Source organism: Cetorhinus maximus, chromosome 11, assembly GCF_964194155.1.
Source record: "Cetorhinus maximus chromosome 11, sCetMax3.hap1.1, whole genome shotgun sequence".
Classification (NCBI taxonomy): Eukaryota; Metazoa; Chordata; class Chondrichthyes; order Lamniformes; family Cetorhinidae; genus Cetorhinus; species Cetorhinus maximus.
The window spans coordinates 90,054,274-90,077,684 of NC_135889.1; the positions used below are offsets into that span (position 1 = coordinate 90,054,274).

The 23,411-nt window shown below is 42.8% G+C and overlaps 1 protein-coding gene across 5 annotated transcripts in view; it reads right to left on the reverse strand.

The window, feature by feature from the left end:
• Positions 1 to 23,411, reverse strand: part of LOC144686773 (nck-associated protein 5-like) — a 673,917-nt gene that overhangs the window by 96,699 nt on the left and 553,807 nt on the right. For 4 of the 5 annotated variants that reach the window (XM_078552424.1, XM_078552425.1, XM_078552426.1 and 1 more), the window contains 2 exons: positions 20,704 to 20,808; positions 914 to 1,102 (listed from right to left, as the gene is read on the reverse strand). In XM_078552424.1, the coding sequence (XP_078408550.1) occupies positions 914 to 1,102; positions 20,704 to 20,808 (294 nt within the window). The remainder of the gene's footprint in view (positions 1 to 913; positions 1,103 to 20,703; positions 20,809 to 23,411) is intronic. The other variant, XM_078552429.1, reaches the window with a different exon arrangement.

A 23,411-nucleotide genomic window follows, 5' to 3' on the forward strand; every position in this document is an offset into this window, starting at 1 on the left:
CAAATGAAGCATGAATAAGCAGACAAAAGCCATCTAGCTTGGGTAAAGAAGCAGTCTACTGCATCTTTCATTCTCATTATTTGTCATTGGGAATACATGTAGGGATCTATTGTAATTTTTGTACTCCTGTTTATTCACAAGTGGCTTCCTTCTTTTTTCAGACTTCCTAAACCATTATTTGTTTTTGGCATAAAGGTTCTGAAATTCCAGCTCGGATCAAGGCTATAGAGCGGGTATCTCTTGGGATTCCACCCTGATTTTTGCTTGAATTATTTTCTGGCTGGGGATGTCATGGGTTATTTTTCCACTCAAAGTCCTTTAACATAGGGCTGTATCTGGGGGTTGTGGTGGGGCAGTTGTGGCGTGCACTGACTTCCCTAGAATATTCTTCCCTTTTATAACCTCGGTTCTCCATGGAACTCTTGGCAGCTAAAAGCTAGCTGGTATGCGTCCTGTTGAGGCCTGTAAAAGATTCCAAACCAAAGATATTTGGTTTCAGAGAGGTTCAAAGACCCCTTTGCTTCATGTGGAGCATAAAACTAGAAAAGGCAACTTCTTGTTGTGGTTTGTTGCTGCGCCCCCTCTCCACTGTTAGAGTGAGGTGACACCCTTCCAGCATTTCACCAGAGGTTCAGAACGGCTGACGCTTATGTACTCTTTCAGCTATAGATTACCCATGTGCCATTGCAGATGGTCTTATCCCCAGGATTTGGGACAACATCTCCAGCCTGGGGATAGGGCAGATAGCTGTTTCACTGTACTACAGTTGTGCCAACAAAGTGGATCCCCAAGAAGTTTTAGGCCCGATGTTCTGAAAATTGGTTAATAGAAAGTGCTACTATCAGCCAACTGTACTAACATTCTTGAAACATGTTTGTCAAATGAAGTTCACTTAATAAGACTCAAACTGTACCCTCTTACTGCATGTCTTTCCTTCATTCCAAGTAAAGGAGCCACTTGAATGTTCACTGCAGGCACTTGAAAGAGAGAGTTCACTGCTGCTACAGCTGCTCCTGGGATAAAGTTGGCTAGGTATTGCCAGATTTACTTGACTCTGGCACTTTAAAATGGGTACATTGATTGGTGTGTTCTCCAGAGCTCCCTGTTAATACAAAAATAGGATACTTGTCACACACTGGAATTGCTCCTCGCTTCATACTTGGGGCGGAATTTTAAGGCAGTGAGATTTTACATTCCTGTCAAGGCCAATGGAGTTTAGAATGGCTCACTGCATTCCGGCCTTGATTAATGTAGAAATTGCCCCTGTATTCATTGTTAATATGTCACGCCTAATGTACAAACAGATATTTTTATTTCACTTCAAGTCCTCAAAGTGTTTCTCCCCTTTCATATGACTACATTTCAATTTTGCGGGCAGTGAAAATAAAAACGCAACAAAAGGAGTAACTTCTATCCTTCCAGTTCATGCTGCAATTGTTTCAAGACCTAGAGTGCTCACTTTTCCACCTTCATCCAACTCCAAATCTATTTCCCTATCTTCCTCCAAAATCAAGGTCAAACAAATCCATCTGACATATAGAACCATAGAACACTACAGCACAGAAAACAGGCCATTCGGTCCTTCTAGTCTGTGCCGAAATATTATTAATATTATATGTGGTGCATCGCCATGCAGCAGTAGGATGCAGGATCCCAAAAAGATACTAATCCTGCAAGTTCTGAAAATCTATTTACATTGGAAACAAGCAGCAGATTAATCAGGGGCTGGCAAAAAAAAAAGTTAATATTTTCGGAGTAGATCCTGGCTTAGTCTTGAAAAAGCATTAATCCATCTTTTCACATTTCAGTGGCCTTTTCTGTTGTTCCAGCATTTTCTGGATTATTTTGCAGGTTGCAAAGATTTGCTCCTCATTAAGAAGGAATATAAACATGATTGATTCTGGCCTGTAGGATTCTGAACAAAGAGCTAGATTCTACAGGTATTTCCCACATGAGCTTGAGATGTATTGTACCGATTCTGTTATTAAAATCAATGTTTCATATGCAGAAACTCAGAAATGTATTTTTCTATTAACATCTATTCTATCAAATCAGTTCCAAACTTCAAAGATGTATTACATTCAATGGCAATGATTTCTATCTTGTTCAAAGCGATACATGTTGAATAAATTAAAATTTAATCACGCCAAATAAAAAAAAATTGCAAGACTGTGTTATACAAATCAAAGCATCTGTTGATTCTCTCATAAAGGAGAGAAATATAATTCAAATGATTTGATATCACCAGATACCACAATATAGCCATGTTTGATAGATTCTAGGGAAAATTTTGTGCAGAGCACATTGCAAACAGGCAATGTCATTCATGGTCTCCAACTCCTAATCAATTCAAGGTTCAATTACAACTGGGGTGTGAGAAAATAACAATAGCAAAACTGAACCAGGTTCAAAACTACAGTAATGTTAAAAAGATACTGGAGATATTTTTGAATATACTAAACATAATTTGAAGCAAGGCTAGCTGATTTAGTAGAATGCTTTTGGATCTCATCATATATTCACTGCTGGGGATAGCAGATATGATCCAACTGTGCCTTTAAATATCCAGGCCATCAGCATGGATGTCTCTCTGTTGGGTTATAATATTTGACAATCTATTGGGAGAAATGGGAAACAGAGAAAGCCAAATGCAGATTACATGATTATTTTGACATCATCTCCAATTTGTCTGCAAGAATGAGCCTCAGCTCCCTGTATCTTGCCATTTTAATTCTCCTTCCAATTTTCACTTTGATCTTTCAGTCATTGGTCTCTTACTCAGTCCTAACAAAGTTCAACATAAACTTCAGGAACAGCATCAATGGATGCTGGTGATATGAGATGGGTCAATTGATGCCTAGTGGGAGAATGTTGGCATTTTGTGTTGTAGGAGTGATTGGGGGTTGGGCCCTTGGTGTTGGCTTGTTTTATTTTCTCTTTATGTAGCATGCTGGACCTGCTGTGCTTCACCACAGATGCTGACTGACTGGTTGTGTGCTACCAACCAATTCTGATTTTGTTTCCAATTTCAAGTATTTGAGATTTCTTGCTTCTTTTATTACCTGAAGATCATTGCATTGTACACTTCTTCTTAGAGGACGACACGAAAGATATTTTATGCTTGTCCATTGCCTGGTTCTGAATGGCACTGAAACATTAGGCTCCTGGGAAATGTTAAAAAAGTAGACAGACTGGCTTGGATAATAGAATATTTGATATTCTAATGCTCGTTTAATCTAACCTATTTCCGGAATGGGGTTGAAGACTTTGTCCTACATTTTTCAAATGAAAGGTCCGAAGCATCCTTAGCTGGGGAAAAGTGAACTGACTGAATGCTGCAGATCCTGGTGCTTTGTATGGCTCAGAAGCATGAGAACATTGCCTCAGTTTTTCCATAAAGATAAAATTGACCTGGCCATGAAACAGGCCAGAGTGAACACACACAGGGTTGTACGATAGGCATCCCATCCTAATTTAAATAGGCTAGCCTCACACAAGACAGTGTGATTTGCAGTATACTTAGTAAAGATCGAGTGAAGTGTCGGATTGTAAAGCATGTTAGCTCTAAAAGCAAATTTTGGTGGTGGCAGAAAAGTGGTCTAGTTGTTCACAATATCACAGTCGATAAAGTTGGTGCAGGGTGGAGCCGCAGGCCAACCTTTGGTCAAAACTCATGTGCAATCTTCAGTGGGAGCAGGCAGCTGGCCAAGATCCTGGCTTGAAAATAATTTCCTGGTATCAGGAGGGAGACAAAGGTAAATGTGCTTTTCACTGCAGTGCCCATGGGAATGACCACAACTCTGGGACATGGCATTTCAAAACTGTATACAGCATTCTTTCACATGATAAAACTGCATGCCGCACCTTTCTTTCAGGTGAAGATGGCAGAGGCGGCAAAGCAAACATATGGGCCAGGATAAAAACAAAAATACCTGGAAAAACTCAGCAGGTCTGACAGCATCTGCGGAGAGGAACACAGTTAACGTTTCGAGTCCGTGTGACTCTTCAACAGAACTAAGGAAAAATAGAAAAGAGGTGAAATATAAGCTGGTTTAAAGGGGGGGGGACAGTGGGACAGGATATTTAGGTCGGCGAGCGGGGGGTGGCCAACACATAAAATGATGCGGGATGACACAGGGCGGAACCCCGTCATTTCAATTTTCAGGTCGGCGGGGGCGCAGCCGAATCAACTGTGCGCCCGCCAACCTGTCAACGGCTAATTGAGGCCATTTAAAAAGTAATTGACGTAATTAATGAACCTGCCCGTCCAAACTTAAGGCTGGCGGGCAGGCCAAGAGCCCTGGTGGGCTTCAGAAAAAGCATGAGACCTCATTCACAGGCGGGATGAGGTTTCATGAGGGTTTTTAAAAATTTAATAAATGTTTGATTAAAAGTGATGGACATGTTCCAACTCACGTGACAGTGTCACATTAGGGGACAAGTCAGGGAACTTTTATTTTTGCCCCTTCACCACTTTTAAATTTGGCGCCAATCTCCCTGAGGCAGCACTGAGCCTCAGGAAGATGACTGCACTCTTTCACGCACATGCAGGAAAGAGTGCACTCTCGGCTGTGGGATATCCCACCCCGCCCTCACAGGGAATGTGTAGCACTTCCTGGTGGACGTCACACTGGGCGGGCCTTAATTGGCCTGCCCATGTAAAATGGCAGCTCGCCCCCAATTGGGGGCGCCAATCAGAGGCGCGCCTATGCACGCCTGCTCCTGCACTCCCCCCCCCCCCCCCCCCCACCCCACCGATGGTCATGGAACTCCTCCGTTATCTAGGGTTATTTTAGTGAATCAACAATCATGGATGCATAATTTAGCTTGGGTCCATTAACAGTATTCTCCACCAATGATTTTTTTTCCCAAAAGAGTGTGCACTGTGATACGCCACACAATGAAGCATGATGGCCAGGCTGTGCTGCATGGCAGGTGTCCTTGGGATAGCTTGAAAGCCTATTTTAGTGAGAAAACTTATAAAGAAAGATTAATCCTTGTTTCAGATATTGCTCAGTGATGTTTCAGAGATAAGATACCATCTAAACATTAATTGAGTGCAAACCCTTTCTGTTCATGTAGGCCAGGAGGTTGACGTGAAGAATTGTAATGTTTACATGGATGCCATCTGCAAAGGTTTGCACTTGAAGGAACCTTGTCATTCAGTGAAACTGAATGCTGAACAGGATCAATATGAAAGTGATGACGTTGTTGCTCCTTTCAGACATAGCTTTTGACAATTAATTGATACATATGTGCATATCAGACCGTGTAACATGACAGATGTCCTTGGGATGGCTTGAAAGGATCTGTTCGCAAGAAGACTCTACAGTAAGAGTCAACCCTGTTCCAAATATTGCCTGCAGGGCAACCTGCAGTGAATGGTAGTACTCAGTGGCAGCGTGTCTTGTGAAACATAAGTGGTAAAAGGCAGATCTGCTCTGACATGTCAAGTGCATGTTGGAAGAAAGAAGCTTCTCTATGCAAATTCCAGGGTAATGATGAATGTGAACAAAATGCATCAAGTGTCCTGGTACCTGCTTACATCGGTCAACTTATTAACTTCTCTTTCTCATATAAATCACTCAGTGCATTTGGAACTCCCAAAGGAATATCTGTGCTCACGGCTTTATATGAGATGACTTAAATGACAATATCTCAGCAAGAATTATGAAAGGAAAATATTGCCAAGAAAATATCCCTGAAAATGGCAGGCTACCCAACAAAAATAACTGACGCTAAAAAGAGGTAAATATTTCATCCAACAACTGAAACCACACACCTCTCTATAGGAATCCTGCCTGAGCAAACTAGGGCCGGGAATTTCCGTGTTCGGTGGCGTGAGCGGACAATACAGCCAGGAGGTCAAAAACCGGTTTCATGATGTCGTTTGTGATCGTCTGCTGCGCCTGCTGGAAGGCTTCGTTCCCCACCACCGAAAGTCAGGAATCTCATTGTAATACATTAGCATATCATTATAAGGCCAGCCTGGCGGACTTATCCCAACCTTCCCACCCTGCTGGATTATCCGCCATGTCGGTGGGAAAATACGCTAGCCAGAATTTTCCCATCGGCGATTTGGGGGCGGGGCCCGCTCGCCGACGGGAAAATGACGCAGAATGACGTCGGGAGGAACCCCTAACGTCATCCCGGTCCCTTTAAATTTTTAGGAAGGCAGGCAGACAGCGAAATCAGCTGTCCGCCCGCCGACCTGTCAATGGCCAATTAAGGCCATTGACGGGCTAATTAAGATCATTAAAGGCACGGCCCATCCAACCTTAAGGCTGGCGGGAAGGCCAGGAGCCCCAGCGGGCTTCTGATAATACATGAAACCTCAACCATTGGAGGGATAAGGTTTCATGTCCGTTTTTAAAAAGTTTAATAAAGTTTATGTCATTTTTATTAACATGTCCCATCTCATGTGACATTGTCACATGAGGGGGACACATTAATAATATTTTTATTTTTCTATTTTTTAACTTTTGTGCACTGTCACTAATCTCCCTGAGGCAGCGCTTATCCTCAGGGAGATGTGAGCTCTTTCGTGCGCATGCGCGAAAGAGCGCACTTTGACAGCTGGGGATTCCCTCCACCCCCCGCACAGGAAGCGCATAGCGCTTCCCATCGGGCAAGCCTTAATTGGCCCGCCCACTCAAAATGGCGACGGGTCCCGTTTCAGCGGCGGGGGTCAGCTGTCCGCCCGCCGCCGAGCCGGTGGGGCCCGCACACCATCCGAGGGTAAAATTCTGCCCACTATGGTTCACAACAACATATATAAGGCATGCACTTGGTGGGCTGCACTTCGCTTGGGACTTCAGGGTTTGTTTGCTGACCTTGCTTCAGTCAGCACTCAGTCATCAGCACCAGGCTTCACAGACAGCATCACATCACTTTTAGTGGGGATCACGGGTAGGTCTCTACTTATCAGGTCTTCCATATGTGGGTGGCTTTTCAATGGCTGCAGGGGAAGTTCTTGCTTGGGGAAGGGAAAGAAGTGGCCTCAGGCAAGGGAAGAGGCTGTAGGATGAGGGCTGTACTGGGGAAGGAGGGTATCCCAGGATGTGTGTGGGGGTACATGTTGATCTGTGCAAGTGACCGCAAGATGGTGAGGTCTGAGGAGGCAGCCTCCAGAGGAGATGAGACCAGGTGGACATGTGCGGGTATGTGTGTGAGAATGGATAGTGATGTCCCTAGAGCTGGCAGTGAGTGAGATGCCAGTGAATGTGTGATGGGCTTGAGTGTGTGAGTTTAGAGTGATGAGATGGTTGCCATCCCCTGGCTGCACGAATGAGATCATTCATCCTCTATCTGCATTGGATGGCCAACCTCTTCTGTGCAGCATTGGCACTGATCACCACTGCCATCGCCTACCAAGCTGGAGTAGTAATGTTGCTGCCCCGTCTGCCACCAGAGCTGGGGTAGAGGACTTTATGGCGGGCCTCCAGGGTGTCCAAAACACACTTGACGGCTGCAGTCTTCTTGCCTTTCGGAGCCATGTCTTCTTCGCTGCAGTCCTGGGTTGGAAGCACTGAGCACAGCTGTACTTTAAATGTGACGCCTGGTGTGATGAAGCGGTGAGGTAATGGCTTGCGGGCAAATGACAGCCCGCCTGGCGTGGAAATGGCGTGGTTCATGGGAATGCAGCAGGTTTGGGACGATGCTGCGTGAAAAGCCGCCATTGCAAATCTGGGATGATTCCACCCTAGGTCTCAAAACCTTTCCATCTTTTATGGGCAAAATGCTCTCTGTGGGCAGAACCTCATGACAACATGAAGCTTTCATGGTGACAGATCCTTCATCATCCCACTGCAGCATGTAATCTCCAATTTGACATAGGACTGTGTTTATCTAACTTTGTCTCTAAATACGTATAAATATAAATATACACTGCGATATGGAAAATTAGATGTGTCATGATTCAGGCATGCGCGGTTGATCCTGCCTTTCTGACTTCTGTTGGCCAGTGAAACGTAGGTGGAATTTTCCGCCCCCATTGGCTTCAGGCAAGGGAAGAGGCTGGTGGGCGTGAGCAGACAATGTGGCAAGAAGGTCAAAAATCAGTTTCACACCATCGTGAAATCAGTTTGCAATCGTCTGCTCCACCCGCCAATAGCGGGCTGTGTTTTCCACCACCCCACGTCAGGAACATCATTTAATACATTTTCATGCATATAATTATAAGTGCTGCTTCCAGAATTATCCCCCAATGCTGGATCATCCAGCCACTATGGAGTGATTGCACACCGATACGTCTCACAACTGTACATAAGCGACTTGCACCTGGCGAGCTGCACCTCGCTCAGTACTTAGTGGTTTGTTTGCCTACCTTTCTTCACGCAGCACACGCAGTCATTAGTGTCAAGCCTTGCAGGCAGCACCACATCACTTTCAGGGGTCTCACGGGCAGGTCGCTACCTACCAGACCAGCCATAAAGTGTGGGTAGTTTTTCAACGGCTGCATGGCTTGGGCCTGCTTGTGGAAGGGGGAGAATGGCCTCAGGCAATGGAAGATGCTGCAGGGCAAGGGCTGTACTGGGGAAGGGGGGTATCCCAGGGTGTGTGTGGGGGCATGTGTTGATCTGTGCAAGTGGCCTCAAGATGGTGAGGGCTGAGGAGGCAGTTTCCAGAGGAGATGAGGCGAGATGGTGATGTGAGGGTGTGTGTGTGAGAGTGACTGGTGATGTCCCTTGAGCTGGCAGTGAGTGAGATGCCAGTGAATATGCGATGGCCTTGTGACTGTGTGAGTTTAGAGTGATGAGATGGTTGCTTTACCCTGGCGGCACGGGTGAGATCATTCTTCCATTTTCTGTACTCAATGGCTGACTTCTTGCATGCAGCATTGGCAATAACCACCTCTGCCATTGCCTCCCAAGCTGGAGTGGTGAGACTGATGGGCCTCCTACAGCCAGAGTGGGGGGTAGATAACATCACGGCGAGTTTCCACGGTGCTCAGAAGGCATCAGGGGGATGTGTCACTGAATTGGGAGGCTGCACTCTTCTTGGTCTTTGGGGCCATGTCTTCACTGGTGCCCTCCTGGGCTGCGGCTTTGAGAAATGTGCAAGTAGCTGCAGTTTATATTGAGTCATAGGGGTCACTCAGCCCATCGAGTCTGTGCTGGTCAAACAAGTACCTAACTATTCTAATCCCATTTTCCAGCACTAGGCCCATAGCCTTGTATGCCATGGCATCATAAGTGCACATCCAAATACTTCTTAAATGTTATGAGGGTTTCTGCCTCTACCACCCTTTCAGGCAGTGAGTTCCAGATTCCCACCACCCTCTGGGTGAAAAAAATTCTTCCTCACATCCCCTCTAAACCTCCCGCCCCTTACCTTAAATCTATGCCCCCTGGTTATTGATCCCTCCACTAAGGGGAAAAGTTCCTTCCTGTCTACCCTATCTATGCACCTCATAATTTTATACACCTCAATCATGTCCCCACTCAATCTCCTCTGCTCCAAGGAAAATAACCCAGTCTATCCAATCTCTCCTTATAACTAAAACTCTCCAGCCCAGGCAACATCTTGGTAAATCTCCTCTGCACACTATCCAGTGCAATCACATCCTTCCTACAATGTGGATTCCAGAACTGCATGCAATACTCTAGCTGTGGCCTAACCAGCGTTTTATACAGTTCCAGCATAACCTTCCTGCTCCTACATTCTATGCCTCAGCTAATAAAGGTAAGTATCCTATATGCCTTCTTGACCACCTTATCTACCTGTCCTGCTACCTTAAGGGACCGGTGGACACACACACCAAGGTCCCTCTGATCCTGGGTACTTCCCAGGGTCCTACCATTCATCATGTATTCCTGTGCCTTGTTTGTCCTGCCCAAGTGCATCACCTCACACGTATCCGGATTAAATTCCATTTGCCACTGATCAGCCCACCTGACCAGCCCATCTATATCCTCCTGTAATCTAAGGCTATCCTCCTCACTATTTACCACCCCACCAATTTTCGTGTCGTCCGCGAACTTACTGACCAGCCCTCCTACATTCAAGTCTAAATTGTTTATATATACTACAAACAGCAAGGGACCCAAGACCAATCCTTGTGGAGCCCCACTGGACACAAGCATCCAGTCACAAAAACACCCCTCGACCATCACCCTCTGCTTCCTGCCACTCATTCAATTCTGGATCCAATTTGCCAAATTGCCTTGGATCCCATGGGCTTTTACCTTTGTTATCAGTTTCCCAAGCGGGACCTTATCAAAAGCCTTGCTGAAGTCCAAGTAGACTACGTCAAATGCATTGCCCTCATCTACACACCTGGTCACCTCTTCGAAAAATTCAATCAAATTGGTCAGACATGACCTCCCCTTAACAAAACCATGCTGACTGTCCTTGATTAATCCCTGCCTCTCCAAGTGTAGATTAATTCTGTCCCTCAGAATTGCTTCCAATAGTTTCCCCATCACTGAGGTTAGACTGACTGGCCTGTAGTTCGCTAGTTTATCCCTTCCTTCCTTCTTGAATAACAGTACCACATTGGCTGTCCTCCAGTCCTCTGGCACCTTTCCTGTGGCCAGAGAGGTATTGAAAATTATTGCCAGCGCCCCTGCTATCTCCTCCCTTGCCTCACTCAACAGCCTGGGATAAATTTCATCCAGGTCTGGAGATTTATCTACTTTTAAGCCTGCCAGACCACTTAGAACCTCCTCCCTTTCTATGCTAATTTCTTTAATTATATCACAGTCCTTCTGCTTGATTCCCATACCCATGTCGTCCCTCTCACTTGTGAACACCGACACAAAGTATTCATCTAGAACCCTACCTACGTCTTCCGGCTCCACACACAAATTACCACTGTGGTCCTTAATGGGCCCTACTCTTTTCCTAGTTATCCTCTTACTCTTTATATACTGGTAAAATAACTTTGGATTTTCCTTTATTTTACCTGGCAATGTTTTTTCATGCCCCCTTTTTGCTCTCCTAATTTCCTTTTTAAGTTCCCCCCTACACATTCTAGTCTCCTCTAGGGCTTCCACTGTTGTGAGCCCTCGGTACCTGCCATAAATCTCCCTTTTTCTCTTTATCCAATCCTGTATATCCCTCGACATCCAAGGTTCCCTAGATTTGTTGGTCCCACCCTTTATCTTTACTGGAATACGTTGTCCCTGTACTCTCCTTATTTCCTTATTGAATGAGTCTCACTGATCTGACGCAGATTTACCTAAAAGTAGCTGCTCCCAGTCCACTCTGGCTACATCTTATCTTATTAAAATCAGCCTTCCCCCAATTTAGCATTCTGATTTCTGGCCCAACCTTGTCCTTTTCCGTAACAATCTTGAATCTAATGGAGTTATGATCACTATCTGCAAAATGCTCCCCCACTGATACCTCTGCCACTTGCCCAGCTTCATTCCCTAAAATTAAGTCCAGGATTGCCGCCTCTCTTGTAGGACCTTCTACGTACTGGCTTAAAAGCTCTCCTGGATGCATTTTAATAATTCAGCTCTCGCTAAACCTATCACACTATGACTAACCCAGTTAATGTTGGGGAAGTTGAAATCCCCCGCTATTACTACCCTATTATTTTTACACTTCTGTGAAATTTGCCTACATATCTGCTCTTCTATTTCTCGCTGACTGTTTGGGGGCCTATAGTATACTCCCAGCAATGTGATTGCTCCTTTTTTTGTTTTTCAGTTCTACCCATATGGCTTCATTTGTGGAGCCTTCTAAGATGTCATCCCTCCTTACTGCTGTAATTGATTTCTTGATCAATACTACGATACCCCCTCCTCTTTTACTTCCTTCCCTGTCTCGCCTGAATACCCTATATCCTGGAATATTGAGCTGCCAATCCTGCCCCTCTCTCAACCATGTGTCTGTCACAGCAATGACATCATACTTCCATGTGTTAATTTGTGCCCTAAACTCATCTGCCTTAATCGTCAGACTCCTTGCATTAAAATAAATACAATCCAACCTTGCCAAACTCCCTTGTGCCTTAACTGGCCTATAATTTCTATGCCTTCTAGACTCATTTGCTCTCTCTTCTAATTTTGGCTGTGCATCTCCCCCTGCTGAACCTCCTCTCAGGATTCCAATTCCCTGCCAAGTTAGTTTAAACCCCCACCAACAGCACTACCAAACCTCCCCGCAAGCATGTTGGTCCCATTCCGGATCAGGTGCAACCTGTCCACCTTGTACAGGTCCCACCGCCCCCAGAAACGGTCCCAATGTCCCAGAAACCTAAAGCCCTCCCTCCTGCACCATCTCTCCAGCCACGCATTCATCTGGACTAACCTCCTATTTCTATACTCACTAGCGCGTGACACCAGAAGTAATCCAGAGATTACTACGTTTGAGGTCCTGTTTTTTAATCTGCTTCCTAGCTCCCTAAATTCTGCTTGCAGGACCTCATCCCTCTTTCTACCCATGTCGTAAGTACCAATATGTACTACGATCTCTGTCTGTTTGCCCTCCCCCTTTAGAATGCCCTGCAGCTATTCAGTAACACCCTTGACCCTGACACCAAGGAGGCAACATACCATCCTGGAGTCACGTCTAGAGCCACAGAAACACCTGTCTGTTCCCCTTATTATCGAGTCTCCTACCACTATGCTCTTCCGCTCTTTTTCCTCCCTCCCTGTGCAGCTGAGCTACTCACAGTGCCATGAACGTGGCTGCACTCCCCAGAGGAACTGTCAATCTCACTGTTTTCCAACACAGAATAATGGTTCTCGAGCGAGATGCACCCTGAGGATTTCCTGACTACCTGCCTGACACCTTTCTTCTGACTGATGGTCACCCATTCCCTCTCTGTCTGCACTTCCGTAAGCTGTGGGGTGACCACATCTAAAAACATGCTATCCACAAAACTCTTAGCCTCGCGGATGCACCTCAATGCCTCCAGCTGCTGCTGAAGCTCCAAAACTCGGAGCACAAGTAGCTGCAGCTGGTGGCACTTCCTGCACATGTGGTCGGTCAGAGCGCAAGGAACATCTAGGACTTCCCACATGTTGCAGGCGGCACATAACACGGGACTGAGCTGCCCTGCCATGCCTATAGTTGAAAAAAGATCCTTACTTTAAGTTAAATACAGTAAAAAAAAAGTTGTTAGTTATGTACTTTAAATAAAAACTAGAACTCTTAACTTTTCTTAGCTTAATCTATTTTAAACTGGAGAAAAACACTTACCCACAACTCACCAATCAGCTCTCACCTTTGTGCTGACGTCACTTTTTGAAGCTTCCCCGCACTTGTGCTGGTTCTGATCTCTCCACCGCTCTCTCGTGCTGTCTTGTGATGTCACTCTTGTTATTTTCAACAAGAACTGACAGCAGGATACTCTTCCCAGACTACTTCACCGCAATGCTGACTGGGGGACACTCTTCTTGCATGAGGAAGCAGCGAAATAACGGTGTGGCGGGCAAATCAGAGGTCGCGCCACCAGCGAGACAGTTGTATAATTAATGAGACGGGAATGGGACAATACGGCGCAAAAAGCCGCCATTGCGGCCGAGATGTTAAAACATCCTTTTTCCCCACCCACTATCGCACTTAGTAAAAATCTGGGACAATTCCACCCTTTCAGTTCAAGTACAAGCCACTACCCATTCGCAAAACAATGATGACATTTGCTTATGCATTCTCAACATGCAGTTCTCCTATACCTATGAAAGTAAGCACTTAGAGTTTGTCAAATAAGAAGAAAGTTCAGTTATGAAGTGGAGGAACTAATCCTATGCTTTTCAGTAAATAGTTTTGTTCCTCATTTTTAATTGCATTTACGCTACCAGTTCAATAACAGTTTAAAGCCAAAATTACTTCCCAATGATGCTAAACCATGTAAATCAGGAGTCAGGGTGTAACCTCACCTGAGGGAAGCAGAGTGAGATTCCAGGAAAATGTAGTGTCAACATCACATATAGCATCAATCCACTGGCCAAATTGTAACGTGCTGAGGCACTGGGTATTTTTTAAGTCTAACTAGCCTTATTTTTTGATGAAAGCTCTGACTCATACTTTATTCGAGTATTTGGGGAAGTATGTTACAAATTCAGTCAGGCAGGGGCCAGGCAAGTTAAACATGGTTTCACTTGGCTGGATCCCGGACTTCAGTGTCCTGTCTCAAACCAGCAGCTGCAATGCACACGCAACCTATTTTCTGCATTTCTTTGTGAAAACAAACAGTAAAGGTTGGTGTTACATGAAAGTATATCAAGCATGCTTGTCAGCAAACAGACAAGGGCAAAGGAGAAATCGAGGGGCTGCATTTTTTCCATTTGGCGAGCAGGGGCGGGGCAGCGGAATAGGCTGTGCGCCCGCCGAACTGTCAATGGCCAATTAAGGCATTTAAAAAAGTAATTAAGCCACTTAATGGACCTGCCCGTCCAACCTTAAGGTTGGTGGGCAGGCGAAAAGCCCAGGCGGTCTTTAGAAAAAACATGAAACCTCAAGCACCGGTGGGATTAGGTTTCATGAGGGATTTAAAATGTGCACAAAATGTTTAAATAGAAGTAATTGACATGTCCCTGCTCATGTGACATTGTCACATGAGGGGACATGTCAGGAATGTTTTTTTCTCCCTTTAATAAAGTTTTCAAACTTGAGCCGAGCTCCCTGAGGCAGCACTTTGCCTCAGGGAGATCTGTGTGAAAGAGTGCACTCCTGGCTCAGGGAATACCCCCCCCTCCGCCCGCACAGAGAGCGCACAGGGCCTTAATTGGCTCACCTGCATAAAATGGTGGTGCACCCCCAACAGGGGGCGCTGATAGGGAATCTGCCCACCGGCGCCCGCACCCGCACAACCCCCCACAACGGGGGGGGAAAATGCTGCCCCAGGGATTTTCGGTGTCATTTATCTACATCACACAAAAATCTCAAGAAGGGACTGTATTCCCCTCAGATCTGTGCCATCCTTAATTACTACAGGCATTAAACATCATTGTGTTTTCAGATGAGTATTTGTATTTACTTCAGTTCATTACTTTCCTCTGTGTTAGGTTTTATAGTAATAAAAGTGAGACAAATTCTAAAACCTGGGCCAGGATTTTATGGCCCCTCCCACCCAGCGGGATATTACAGCCCCACCGAACCGAATGGAGATTTAAGTGGCTCGCCACATCTGCCAGTGCAGGGGTTGGGGGTTGGCGGGGAAGACACACTGTGGCGGAGCTGTAAAATCCTGGCCCTAATTTATTCACAATTGTGAATTACTAATAACACTAACTGGCCTGGGTTTTGTGGTCATCAATGAATGAATGGTGCCAGCCATTCACTATGCTTACACTTGCACTGGCTTTTGCACTCGAGCTTGCAGTTCTTGGCAAGCCAAAACAGTGCAATTTCCTCCGCAGGAGAGCTGGGATTGTGTAAACAGGACGAGGGACAGTGCAGCTCTTTAACCAATCACTGAAAATTCCTTACTAAGACACATAGGGCAGGATTTTCTCCCCGTCGGGGGCAAAGGTGAATTGCGGGCGCGCACAGGTGCGCCTCCAATCGGGGTGCTGCGCCATTTTACATGGGCAGGCCCTGTGCGGGTGGGTGGGAGTGGGGGATTCCCTAAACTCGAGAGTGCGCTCTTTCACGCATGCGCACAGAAGAGGGCACCCATCTTCCTGAGGCTCAGTGCTGCCTCAGGGAGATCGGCTGCTCTGTCACAAATGTTAAAAAGTGAAAAAAAAATTCCTGACATGTCCCCTCATGTGACACTGTCACATGAGTTGGGACATGTCCATAATTTTAAAAAAAACTTTATTAAAATCTTTTCAAACCTACATGAAACCTCATCCCACCCGTGAATGAGGTTTCATGCTTTTTCTAATTCCCGCCGGGGCTCCTGGCCTGCCCGCCAACTAAGGTTGGACGGACAGGCCCATTAATTAGCTAAATGACTCTGTCAACGGCCTCAATTAACCATTGACAGGTCGGTGGGCGGACAACTGATTTTGCTGCGCCCCCGCCTATCGGAAAATTTAAATGGAGTGCGGTGACATCGGGAGTTCTGCCCGACGTCATCCCGTGTCATTTTACACGTCAGCGAGGGGGCCACGCCCCCTGCTTGCCGACGTGAAAATTTCTCCTATAGGGTGACATTGGTCTATGTTAGCAGCATGAAACTGGCTGGTAGCGAATTGGCAACTGACTTTTCACCAACGCCTAATCTTCTTTCTGCTGAAGTTCACAGGACAATTGTTCAATCACTGTTTGGAAACATGTTTCCTAGCTCCACTATCTCTTTTACTTGATTCGAGATTAAAAATCCAAGTCAATGGAAAATAAAAAAAAACTGATGCAATGAAAAGTCTGTTGCCACCATAGCCCATTTGATGCTGCTGGCATGGACCAGTTTCAGCCCCACAGCATCTAAACCAGGAAATATATATAAGAATAGTTTATTCAATATAAGATTATGTACAGAAAGCAAAATCAAAGGGAAGAAATGTAGGATTCAGAAAGAGAGAGAATTTCACAATGATGGGATTTGTGCATGAGTGATGTCAACCTGTAATTTCATCGGCTGATCAAACCTATACTGAACTGTTTAAAAAGGCCTTTTTAAAGACAAGAAGGGACACTGACTAAAAATGGCTGCCATAAGTCACTTACAATTCAAGCTCTGCAATTTGAACTGAGACAGAGTAAACTGCTTTAAAATGCAAAGCCACATTTCAAGGTGAGCCCTCAAGGAAGTGTGAAGAGAGAGTCAATTCCTAGTCCAGACACCTATCAGAACTCATCACTGCCTAAGGAAGAGACATTAAAATGCAAAGTGCTGGGTATTGAAACAATGGCTTGTACAGACAGACCCACCCAAAACCCCTTGGAAATACACAGTGGGTGAGGTAAAACAGGGCAGGCTGCAGATCCTGAAGAGAGACTTTTACAAGAGACTTCAAAAGAAGAGAACGGCTGAAGATCTCTCTCTCTCAGAACAAGTGAATGACCCAGTTCAAGAAGTCAACATACCAGAAATCTACCAACTTCTTGTAAGAATTGCAACAGCTTCTACATCCGACTGCATCCAAGAGACCACATAACCTAAATCAGCTGCAACTTTTAGCAATGTGCACCTCAAGGACCATCAAAGGACGTTTAACCGTATACTCTTGTACTTTCTTTCTTATTGAACTCCTTGGGCAGAATTTTCTCCCTGTCGGGTGGGTGGGCCCGACCCAATCTCCGGCAGGTGCGGAACCGATCCCCACCAGCGAAGCGGGCCGCATCGCCATTTTATGTGGGCGGGCCAATTAAGGCTCGTCCAGCGTGACATCTGGTGGGAAGCGCTATGCGCTTCCTGTGCGGGAGGGGGGTATTCCCTAAAAGCAAGAGTGCACTCTTTCGCGCATGCACACGAAAGAGCGCACATCTCCCTGAGGCTAAGTGCAGCCTCAGGGAGATCGCCTGGACTTTGAAAAATATTAAAAATAAAAAAAAATTCCCTTACATGTCCCCCTCATGTGATAATGTCACATGAATTGGGACATGTTCATAATTTACAGAATAACTTTATTAAAATGTTTTAAACCCTGCATGAAACCTCATCCCGCCGCTGGATGAGGTTTCATGTTTTCTCTATTTGCCGCCGGGGCTCCTGGCCTGCCCGTCAACCTTAAGGTTGGACGGGCAGGTCCTTTAATTGTTTAAATGATCCTGTCAATGGCCTCAATTGGCCATTGACAGGTCAGCGGGACGGCAGCTGATTTTGCTGCGCCCCCGCCTTCCTGAAAATTTAAATGGGGTGGGGTGACATCGGGGGTTCCGCCCGATGTCATCCCGTGTCACTTTACGTGTCGGCGAGTGGGCCCCACCCCCTGCTCGCCAACGGCAAAATTCTGCCCCTTATTTCTGATATCTGTGTGTGTATGAGACATCGCATTTTTATTATTTTTTTCCCCTCAGGTTCAGTGGCTAATAAATTTGCTCTTTCTTCGACTTAAGAAAACTTTGTTTGATTGGCTCCTTATTAAATAGTAAATACATTTGGATTCGGAAAAGGTATATCTTTGTGGAAAAGAAATTTAAACCTTTGTTGTGACCAACCAAGGAGGCTGAATAGAGGGGAGCCAGTTCACTGCTCATGCACCTGGTCATAACAAGAGATAAAGGGACAGAAAAAGAAAGAAGAAAATATTTTATTTTAATTTTTAAATTCATCACCAATAATTAAGATCCAAAGGAATGAGAATTACACTGGTAAACATAAACTTTCAGTGCAAAAGAGGTTGTTTGGCAGTAATTGAGACTTACTACACCATTAAAAAATCACTTACACTTCAATGGACAAGCCCAAACTTTTACTGATGAGTTTAGTGACAGTTTCACATATGTGAATGCTGAATATTTCATCACGATATTGATGTATTGAAGCTCATGGATGAGCTGGGCAAGTCAAGCAACAAAATTCTGATTTCCATATGTAACCGAGCATGAGTGGACACCAAAAATTGCTGTCCAATTTACTCCTAAATAATGGCGAACACCGATAGCCTCACTGTTATTATTATAGCAACCTTATTACATCCATTATTTTTAACTTATGTTTGCTACTTTTGTCCTGTAAAGACACTTTTTGTTAACAAGAAACAGTTTGAGGTGTGCATAAACTCAAAAGTGGCACATTAATTCAGAATATGTTTCACTGGGAGTATAGAGACAAGTGACCTTCCTTAAGATCGATAAAGTTCTTCTCTGAACTTGGTTTAGGTTGTTTGTAATCCAAGAGGGGATAAAAAAGGAATCACTGATTTGAAGCTTCTGGTTAGAGCAATCTAGATATAACCATTTACCTAACTCAATGTTAAGGGCATAACTCTAAATAACATACTCAAACTGATGAGAAACACTGACACATCAGTAAGGAAACATTTACAGTCATCTTATATCATAAGAAGATTCGCCCCTTCGGGCCATCTCACACTACATGAGGTTCATGTTGGTTGAACACAAGTTCATTCAAGGGTGAAATCGGATTTAGAAATTACTCATCCAGTCATTTGGATAACCCAGACACTTTATGGGCTCAGTACTGAATCTTTTTTTTATTGTTCCGAGAAATGGGACACTATCATCCTTCCTCACTTAATATTAAAAAGTTGGCATGCATGCGCCAAGCCCTCAATGATTATGTACACAGAGCAGCCCATAGCATAACTAAGCTACTGCCTACTGGCACTCTTTCTTTATAAGCAGCTGAAAATAATTCATTCATGCTCTATCACATTATACAGATGTAAATTAAACCACAAAGGTCTAAATAATGTTAATTAATAATTCTTGTACATTATTTTGAGTGACAAAGTGCATAGTTTACTACTTACTTTAAAATCTCTAAACATAAGTGACAAAATAGTTCTAATGATTCTCCAAACTGTAATATATGTACCGTGAAAAATTGCCAGGTTGCAGCTTATCACGGAAACAATGGATTTAGCATAAAGTGCATTAACAGATTAAATAAGTTTCATGTTTTTACAGAAATCAAGGAGGTAAATTAGGTTACTATCCAGTTCAATTCTTAGCAAAACTAAGTTTTGTACTGCACTGTCATTCATCTTCATGCCACTTGTCGACATCCGCACTTTCCTGGTTATAGCATATATTGACACTTTGTATTCTCCTTCAGTACTGGGATAGCAATCATCACACAGATGATGAGATCTCAATTGACTGAATACAACTCAGCTCTAAGGAAAAAGATTTTTGATTATTTATTCCCCACCCCCTGCAAAATGCAGAAATTATATAACTTAAAAATGGACTACAGTCATTATAATGCAGGGAAGAAAGGTCCTAAACTGCCAATATTAATTTTTCAATTATACCATCATAAATTCATGTCACTTATGATCAGCACAATTAGGTACAAACAGCACAGAATAAGTTTAAATTATTACAAATTTTACACTGTTGGCTAGTATGTTTGGCTTGACTCTGTGTCCTGTAGTCTGTTATCGTCTACTAGACATACAAGGGCAGAAATTCTAAGGATACAAACTATAATGAATAGATATATCTTTTATCCCCTCAAGATTTAAATTGTAGATGTAGTTGGTTTAATTATATGCCTTGCTTTTTATTTTAAATCATAACTATTACATTTATCTGTTGTTTTCAGCAGTTAAAATAAAGTAAAACATTACTCTAATGTTCTAAAATCTTATGGAGCCCCATTAATGGAAAATTCTGATTATACCTTTGCTGCTGATAAACCAAACCTCTCACAGTATCTACATTTAACAAATTGGCTTTGTTTTTACTTATTTTATGGTTCAACATGTTAAACTAGGTGTACAAACCATAGCCTTCACTGACAAATGTCTGTAAACTCCTTCCTTTACTGAAAATTGCAGAGCACATGAATTTTTAAAAGTTCATACATAATATATCATAAATATAGGGTGAGTAATGTGGTACATGGACTTTAATAAAAAGCTCCTTCCCATTTCTCAGAGAGACTGAGATGTAATCAATACTAAAAAAAAGTGTCTCAGAGAAATGACTTGAGATTTATTCCTTTTTGTACAATGTGACACATTCTGCTTATTCTATCAGCTGGGGAGATGGTATTGAATTTCAGAAAACATTTTTAGAGTGGAACAATGAGAGTGCTTTTTAATACACTCTGATAACATTTTTAAGGATGAGCATTATTTTTCATCTGCGACAGAGAGCTTTGACACAAAAATAGGGTGGTGGTTTCACAGGATGAAAAATGTTCTAAGAAAGAAAATAACCCACGTGAATTTGAGTCTCTGTAGCTCTTGACTGGATTGGGCTTCTGTTCTTCTCTGTATTAGAGAACAGGTCCCCAGACGAAAGATCTACGATCCGTGAGTGAAGTTTCTGTAAAATAATTGACACAGCATTTGATAAAAAAGAATGCAAAGTAGAAATGTTAATGATTTTTTTCCAATTGACTCTTATAAATGAATAGCTGCAGTGGTTTTTAATTGAACTTACTTAGTTCATATGATAAAACTATAGTTGCATGGATGTATAAAAATGATTAAAATATTCATAGGGCTTGGAATAAATCCATTCTAATCATATATACTCTTCTGTCAGAACATCATTTGTATTTTTTAAACATGCTGAAGTCAGACAATAAAGCAAGTTGGCAGCAAGCTTGGTAATGATAACTTTATTAAATACAGAACTAAATTTCTCTCTGTTGGTTCTGTTTATGTAACAAAATTGTTTGCTAACCTGTTCTTACCATAATGCATATTTTTCTATTTATATTATATAAAAGTTCAAATATAGTGACACAAACAGCAAAGTTCATCAACTGACAACACATTACTTAGTAAAGTCATTGTGTCATATTTTTTCCAAACATTTTAATAAACTAATCATAAACAATATTTTAAAATCATTCATTTCAAATGTTTACTATTTAAGAAAAATATTTTTGAAGTAAGACGACTAATTTATCAATGGTTTATTATGGAAAAATCATTACAGAAAAGTAATCATGTAGTTTGTGTGTGAACAAAATTCTAATTTTGTTTGGAATACTTTTCATATGTCTTGTTGTAATTATGATATCATCCATTTTCACAACATTCAATAGCTTGAAAAAATATGCCACTCAATGGGGATGAAATAAATAAATGATTGGAATTTAAATCTAGTCTTTTGATTAATATAAAAAAATGTTAATTTCCAAGTTGCTTTCATTTTCACCGTATGAAATTAAACAACACATAAATATTACACATATTCTATGAACAATAAGGATGAAGGCAGGTTGAATGATTTATGTGATCACCTCACATGATATAGAAAAATCCTGACAGTACTAAATTTAGGAACCATTATATAAATGTTATTTTCAGACCCAGAAGGCAAATTTGAACATCACCTTCTTCATAGCATTTCCTTCCAAAGAATTCTAACTCAAAGTCATTAATGTCATCTGTTAAAGATAATTAAAATGAATAGAAAATAATTGCACTGGGGATCTGGAGACTCAAAGAATCTTGGGCATTAATATTTGCATGTTATTTGATTATATACTCAATTCTTTAGTTCAATGGCACTCAAGGGACTGGTAAACCAATGCTGATTTACTACTAGTAATCTGTACTAATTACCAATATTTTCTGCATGCATTATTCCACATTTTTTTACCTTAGCTATAATAAAAGGCAAAGTTTATATAAATATTGATACTGCAGTACTGAACAAACACAGAATTACTGTAGACCAGCTACATGCTTGAGCAGGTTTGTGTGTTATATTACTAGCTTCGCTGCATATGACAGATAGCAATCTGTAATTAGCTGGTTTGAAATTTTGCGTGAACAGCATTACTTTTGCCCATAATTGTGCTTCAAAAATCTACTGCACTTTATCAAATACTATCTAACAATCATTAGAAGGTATTTTTAAACTGTCTTTCAATACAGTGCTATCAGATAAATCATTTACATCATCAAGAAAAGACGCACAAGTTAAAAGCTACCTTTTGGTCAGTTGGAAACCAACATTGGAAAATTCTCACAATTACCTCAGAAAATCAATTTTAAAAAATGAGAAAAACACGATGGGGGTGAAATTGTGGTAGCAGAAAATGGGATGGCAAATCGTTAACTTGCATTATACCCCACCCAATTTTCTTTGCATTGGCTTCAATTGAGAACATCGGGCTGTGTGCACCGCCAATGGATTATTGCCGATTTTGCATTATTGAGAAAGACAAATTTCACCTTATTTGGATTAGCATATGAACAGAAAAACAAGGGGTGACACTTCAGAAGGGAGCTCTTCATCAGAACGCCAATCCTGGTAAAGGATCCCTACCCAAAATGTTAATCTTTTTCCATACACGGATGGAGCCTCTGTATTCTTCCAGTTCTGCAGTTTTAATGTCAGATTTCCATCATTCACAACTTCAGTTTTTTGATCTCTGAAAACAAACACTGCTTCGAGGAGAACTTGTGGACCTTTTTTTAAATCATTAGTAACCGTTGACTTCCCTTCTCCATATTACATCCTGTTAATGAATTACTGAGTGAAATCGACAGATCATCCAACTGGGCAGTGCAAAATCCCAGTGTGGTCCAATATTCCCTCAGGAGGAAACTCAGTTTCTTTTTTTAATTTTGGCCTTTCACTGCTTCCATTTTTCTGGTCATTATTGGGGAAGATACCACAGGTATGTTCTTACAGAAAATGGAGTTGAAGTGCAGGTCAGCATTGGTCTAAGAGACTGGTGGAGCAGACCTGAGGGGTTAAATGGTCTACTCCTGTTCCTAATGTTATCCACAATGGCCTTCTCAACCAACCACAAAAAGGACCCTGGTCCTGCAATTTAGGGTGAGGTCTCAGGTTTCTAGACATCTGCAGTTCTGTTGGCAGAGTAGTCCAATTGGAATTTTAGGCACTAATACTAATTAATTAAAATTAATACTAATCAAAATATTATGCAAATGTGGAGGGCT